The sequence below is a fragment of the Pholis gunnellus genome (genome assembly GCF_910591455.1).
Source record: "Pholis gunnellus genome assembly, chromosome: 12".
In the NCBI taxonomy this organism is placed as follows: domain Eukaryota; kingdom Metazoa; phylum Chordata; class Actinopteri; order Perciformes; family Pholidae; genus Pholis; species Pholis gunnellus.
Genome location: NC_136539.1, coordinates 3,394,577 through 3,401,593, shown reverse-complemented (window position 1 = coordinate 3,401,593; position 7,017 = coordinate 3,394,577). Strand labels below are relative to the sequence as shown.

At 42.9% G+C, this 7,017-nt stretch overlaps 1 protein-coding gene across 1 annotated transcript; it reads left to right on the top strand.

Moving 5' to 3' along the window:
• The first annotated feature begins 1,488 nt into the window (after window positions 1–1,488).
• On the top strand, window positions 1,489–6,807 carry LOC306704527 (ras-related protein Rab-17-like). The gene is made up of 5 exons (XM_079170914.1): window positions 1,489–4,597; window positions 5,460–5,611; window positions 5,714–5,839; window positions 5,974–6,067; window positions 6,531–6,807. The coding sequence occupies exons 1-5, from the start codon at window positions 4,417–4,419 to the stop codon at window positions 6,659–6,661; spliced, it is 684 nt and encodes a 227-aa protein (XP_079027040.1). The 5' UTR covers window positions 1,489–4,416; the 3' UTR covers window positions 6,662–6,807.
• The last annotated feature ends 210 nt before the right edge of the window (window positions 6,808–7,017 follow it).

Sequence of the window (7,017 nt, the reverse complement as noted above, 5' to 3'; positions counted from 1 at the left end):
CCCCAAGTTCTCCCACACAACTTACCTTCTCCGTGCTCTACACTGGCTACCTGTAAGAGCTCACATCCAGTTTCAGACTCTGGTGCTAGCCTACAGGGCAGTGAAAGGAACAGCTCCTTCCTATCTCCAGGCCATGGTTAAGCCCTACACCCCCGCCCGACCACTTGGCTCTGCTGCATCTGGGCGATTGGTTCCCCGTCGCTCAGAGGTCTCTGCGGCCGATCGACCCGGTCACGGCTGTTTTCTGTCCTGGCCCCACAGTGGTGGAATGACCTCCCCACTGACGTCAGGACAGCAGAGTCACTGCCCATCTTTCGGCGCAGGCTGAAAACTCACCTCTTCAAGAAGTACTACCCTGAGCCGTCCACGTAGCACTTATTGTATTCGCATTATTTCGTTGCACTTATTGTATTCGTATTATTTCGTTGCACTTATTGTATTCGTATTATTTCGTTGCACTTATTGTATTCGTATTATTTCGTTGCACTTATTGTATTCGTTGCACTTATTGTATTCGCATTATTTCGTTGCACTTATTGTATTCGCATTATTTCGTTGCACTTATTGTATTCGCATTATTTCGTTGCACTTATTGTATTCTCATTATTTCGTTGAGCTTATTGTGGAAGGAACAGCTCCTTCCTATCTCCAGGCCATGGTCAAGCCCTACACCCCCGCCCGACCACTTGGCTCTGCTGCATCTGGGCGATTGGTTCCCCGTCGCTCAGAGGTCTCTGCGGCCGATCGACCCGGTCACGGCTGTTTTCTGTCCTGGCCCCACAGTGGTGGAATGAACTCCCCACTGACGTCAGGACAGCAGAGTCACTGCCCATCTTTCGGCGCAGGCTGAAAACTCACCTCTTCAAGAAGTACTACCCTGAGCCGCCCACGTAGCACTTATTGTATTCGCATTATTTCGTTGCGCTTATTGTATTCGCATTATTTCGTTGCGCTTATTGTATTCGCATTATTTCGTTGCGCTTATTGTATTCGCATTATTTCGTTGCGCTTATTGTATTTGCGTTAGCTCGTTGCACTTATTGTATGTGTTTGTTTCTGCACTGTACGTTTGCTCTGGTTTATGCTCTTAGATACTTGTTTAGCAAAGGAGATAGAGGAGATATTATAACAAATAAAAACATGCATAAAGAAATACAACTCACAATAACGCTGCATTAGTGGAGCCCTGAGCTTGTTTCTCTGCAACGTGACGGTCCCATCTGGGGTTAATGGGAGACAATGATACCCGAAGTGTGTTCCTCATGTCCAGACTACTTTGTTTTGTTTTTATTGTTCTCACTGCAGAAAATCCCGCTTCACAAAGAGGATGTGCGTAATGGAAGCAGGGTTTTCAGTGCTTTTGTGGTGATCTCAGGATACTCAGCCACTTTAAGGCAGGGGTCCCCAACTGGCGGACCGCGGTCCGGGTCCGGTCCTCAGAAGCCGTCCCATACGGACCCGGACCAAAACAGAAGGTTATGATTTAAAACCTCACGGGGCACTTCTATTTTAACGGCGCAGCTTTTGTTGTCTTTACGGTAGTGGTTTAGTGGATGAGGAAACGCACAGACCAATTGCATGCAAGTTAAGCCATCCCATGTGATACTACTCAGATCAAGTCTGTGCATTCCAGGAGATTCCACATTGAGACTCTACAGTGCAGACAGATGACAGAGTGAGAGCAAGTTACACATGAAAAGACAGTAGAAAGAAAAAGATAGATAGCGATTCATAAAGCGAAAACAAAGGGAGAGAAACTGAGCCGGAGAAAGGGAGAGAAAAATAAGGAACAAATGTCGCTCTCCAAAAAAAGAAAAGTGGACAGCGAAAATAGAGCATTTAATCCGGAATGGACAGACTCATTTCTGTTCATACTTCTCACTGGGAGCACTAAACCAGTGTGTCTCATATACTCAGGAACCCTGGCACTTATTAGAAGTGCAAATGTGAAACACCATTATGAGACAAAACATAAAGGTTTTGAACAAACATATACCACTGAAATCTGAGGTGAGGTCACAGAAAATAAGTAGTCCCAGAGCCCAATATGAGCAGTCCACCAGGGGCAACAACAACAGATCTCTCCGGCAATTTTTCTCATATGGAGATTGAGCGATTTTTTAACATTTATAGTGTAACTACCTAATGTCCTGCTCTGCCAAGTCTTTCCTCGTCTCGCCCACTTGTGTCATGGTGTGTGTACATCTCACTGGAATCAGGAAACTTGTCAGAATACCCAGAAAAGATAGAGAGAGACAGAGTGAGTGAGTGAGACAGACAGACAGACAGACAGACAGGCCGATAGAGAGACAGGGGCGGGGACTAATGCGGCGCCCAGTCCACTGATTGGACAAGTTTCTGACAAGTTTCCTGATTCCAGTGAGATGTACACACACCATGACACAAGTGGGCGAGACGAGGAAAGACTAGGCAGAGCAGGACAATAGTTGGTTAAGCTGGAAATATGAAAACATAAGGCAATCTCCAAATTGCCAGAGAGATCAGTGTCTTGAACCAAGAATAGTTAGACTGATATAGGCAAATTTCACCTGTCCATGATAAATTAATGTTCTAAATTTAACAGCTTAACCATGGTGCGTGTACATCTCACAATCAGGAAACTTGTCAGAATACCCATATTTGATTGGCTGAGCTGCATCACATATATCTATAAATCATGTGTCTGTGAGTCTGTGAGCTGCTGTTCACTAATTAGCTCAATCAGAATCACCTGTGCGCCTGCAGCCTGTTCATGGAGAAAAAGCAGGAAAACACCTCTCAAACAAATCCTCAAACCCCCATAACCGTAGCTCCTATTGCTCCGATATGACTACATGACAGGAAGGATGAGTTGAAGAGCAGATCATGTGAAAAACGTTACTGGAGCGACGGAGCCTCTCCCAGCTGTTAGCAGACTGTTGTGCTAGCAGGCGAGTGAGCTGTACCCAGCATGCAGTTCGGCGGTGTAATTTTATAAATATAAAATTATTAGTGTTACAAATTGTTTGTATCACAGACTGTTGTGTCGTGGTGATTTGCTCTGTTAAAGAGCGTTAGTTGTGGGTTGTTATAAAGTTATGACCATGACTAGGGGTCCCTCTCAATACACACAAGAAAACTAGCTCCAGTGCTTACACCGATAACTGCGGCCAATATGTGTAACTGCCTGATGAAGTCAGACAGCACTTGAAACGGCCCGATATGTGAAATAAACTCACATGTACAGGAAATTGAAACCGTAATACAAGATTAAATCCAAAAGCATGGATCTAAAATGTAGAAAAGAGAGAGGCGATATCTCAATCGAACCTCGACGGTACCACCGTTAACATCGGCGTGTGTAGCAACATAAAGCGACGTCTTCGGGCAGTAGAAGCCACACTGTCAAAATTTCTTGCGAAATTTTCTAGTTTCGTATATAATCATAACTACTATGTGAAATACTTTGTTATGCATTTTTGATTGACAGAGATATAGTTATATCATGATTATGGGTATAAAATCAAATCGTTTTTGATTATTATTATTATTATTCAATGATATTTTCAGTTTGTATTCGTGGTGCTAATTGGGCCAGATGTTTGCTGCAAATAACTTTTGTGAATGACAATATTTTGTATTTGAAAATCTAAATAAAACGTAGGCAATAATTCACAAAAGTATTTTCAAGGATAGATTTAACACAGGCACACGTTCATAGACGGTAAGACTGAACCTTTGTTATTACCACTGTGCTGCGATGCTGCAATGATGCCCCCTTGTGTTGATATAGTGTATTGCAAGGGGATAGCGACACTGCAGTCTGTGCAGAAACTCTTTGCAGCCTGTGATATAAGAACACAAGTAAAGTGGACATTTCTGAGTCTAACTTCTAAAGGCATACATTAGTTATTTCACCATGCAACACTTATCAATGTTGTTACAGGAAATTTGTATCAAAAGCATGCTATTTAAAGTAACACTGATGTGAGTCTTTTCTTAAATGTTTGAGCTATATGAATACACAGCTTCTGTTTGTATCTGATGTGTCGCAGCTGCATTAAAATAACTGAGTAGAAAGGAAATGTGACATCCTGTTTGCATACCTGAAACACTTCTCGTGCATGTGATTTATAGCTCAGAATGGCCTGGAAGGTTTTATGGCCTATATAGTCGTGGGTGTACATGAGGAAGTGAAAATATGTTGCTGGCCTTTTACAAGTCAAGACTGGACTTTGGTTTTACTTTTATTTTGTTGTAACTCAAGTTGAAGCACAGCCTCAGATTCTCACAACCAAGAAGACACCGTTTGGAGTAGCTGCTGCTTCTTAACAGCAAAAAGACTGACTCTTGAATTGGGACTTGTGGACCTTCTTGAGCTTTTACTGTCTTGTCCGTCTGTATTCTCTAACTCTTTTGGAGTTAGGAGAACTTTAGATGGGAGAAAAGCTCCCAAGGGTGCCAGGTGGTACCCGGCTCCACAGTGACGGTTTGAGTAGACCGGTGCAGACCCTCAGGATTAAGATGGTACTTCTGGGAAGCTCTGGTGTGGGAAAGTCCAGTCTGGCACTGCGATTTGACAAGAATGAATTTAGGAGTACAACACCTACTGTAGGCTGTGAGTATATGACGCTGAGAGCTTTGGATAGAAATTGTTGATGCATATCAGAGTGAAATATTGATACTGAAAAGTAGTAACCAAAATAGTTTGAAATGTTTTGAAAATCGCTTATTCACTGCTGAGAGTTAGATTAGAAGATCTATACCATTCACATGTCTGTAAGGTAAATATGAAGCTAAAGTCAGGATAGCTAGCTTAGCCTAGCTTAGCATAAAGACCAGAAGCGGTGGAAAGTGCTTGTGTGGCTCTATCCGAAAGAAGAAGAAAAAATGCTGAAAAACAATATAATACATTTATACAACAAAATAACAAAATAGATGTGTAATGTGTACAAACAACGAGTTGTGGTCAGGAAGTTGTGTGTTGGACTATTTCTCGGCGGGGAGCAGTGACCTCCTGGAGAAACCACAACTTTTTACACCTCAGATTTTGTACAGAATAAAGACATAATGTGTTGAACAGTGAACTTAATTGGTGCTTGATGGCATATCTTTTTTTTTACATTTGGAAAGAACCAAGCCAGCTGTTCCCCATGTTTCCAATCTTAATGCTAAGCTAGGCTAACATCTCCTGGCTGTAGCTACATAGGTCTAAATAACGTACCCCACAGACATATCTAACCATAGCTAATAAACCACAATGTAAAACTTTAATCTTTATCATAGTTTTATAGCTGTATAATATTTTAGTGTGACACTTATGGTGGGGATTTCATACACATGTTCATATCTACTGATTCCAAAAACACTTCTTCACTAGCTTTATTGCAAATATGATCCAGCCAGGGACACCTCCAAAGACTCAGCAGTGAACAAATGAATCCCCTCTGGTGTCCTTGTGCTGTCTGCCTCCCCTTCAGGTGCCTACCTGACCCGGGTGGTGCATCTGAGCGATGTCACTCTTCGCTTTGAGATATGGGACACGGCAGGGCAGGAAAAGTACCACAGCATCACCCCACTGTACTACAGAGGGGCCCACGCTGCACTCTTGGTCTATGACGTCAGCCAGAGGGTAAAAGGAGCCGACACCTGAACATGGAAGTGACTTGTCTTGTCTCATCTTGGCTGGTGCTTGTGCCATATCGTATCCTTGTGCATGTTTGTGTCACTATAGGAAACGTTTGTCAGAGCTCAAGTGTGGCTCAAAGAGCTTGAGAAACAGTACATCCCAGGATCTACCGTCATATGGCTGGTAGGCAACAAGGTGGATCGGGCGCAGGATCGACAAGTCTCAGTGCAGGTACGCACTCACACGGAAAATCCCCCTCCTTAATCTCAAACAATCCGTATTTAACACGCAGAGTCACATCTACTGTACAATTTAATCTATGGCGTCCAACTTCTGTTTTTGATTTTTTTTATGTGATCATACAGGAAGGACAGAGTCTGGCCAATGACAGGGGCTTATTGTTTACAGAGACGTCGGCCCTGTCGGGGGATCAGGTCTGCGAGCTGCTGCTAGCTGTAGGTAAGTAAAAGTATTAAAGGAACTGCAATAAAGAGGTTGTTTTGAGACTTTTGTTACCTGAACTCAGCCTCCCAGGCTGTGTTTTGCGACACCAATCAGATGCTTTAAAATATAATAAAAGACTATGCGGGTTAAGGTTGTTGTTAGGGTCTCCTAATATTACTGGAGGAAGCTGGATTTAGTCACAGTCTTCCTGACAGACTTATCCATGGGGACAAAGGTCCAAGAACCAGAGAAAGACATCGTATCTACCACTAGAGAGCAGTAGATACAAACATGAGGAGCAAAGGCTGCTTCATCTCTAATCTACAGACAATTATTGGCAATATGAAAACTGTAAAATATTGTAACATAAGTCCAGGTCTGAGGTTTTCTTTTACAGCTTAAACGCCTCTAAAATGTCAGCATGCTGTGTATTACAACTACATCTGTGCCGTCTTTGCTAACAGAGCTCTGATTTCAGCCCACAGAGTGCACGAGTGTATTGGAGTGCAGCAGGGAGGTCTGCCAGAGTGGCAGGAAACGGCACACGTGGATCTGCATCGAAGAGACACATTCAATCCTTTTGTATCCTGCTGCAAAGTTGGACCCTAGCCTCTGTGACTATCAGTTGTGTTGCTGCTTGTCTTTGTTTCTCTGTCTTTATCATTTAAAAGTTGCTCTTAGTCTAAGGCTAGACTGTTTTTACTGTATTTATGGTATACATAAAAACATCTCAAATAAAAAAAATGCTTGTAGATTCTGAATCTTTGGCTCTCTGCCTGTTTGATTGGAGGCACAAAACTGTATTTATCCTGCAATATGACTCGTGGTGGAGAGTGACACATTTTCAGGTTGTTTTACTTGAGGCTAAACGCTGCTCACTACTATTCATGCAGGATAAGTCCTTGTGTTCCATTTTTTGGACTGCTTTTCCTCAGTAGGTTTATGACCAACCCCCTCAGTCTCTG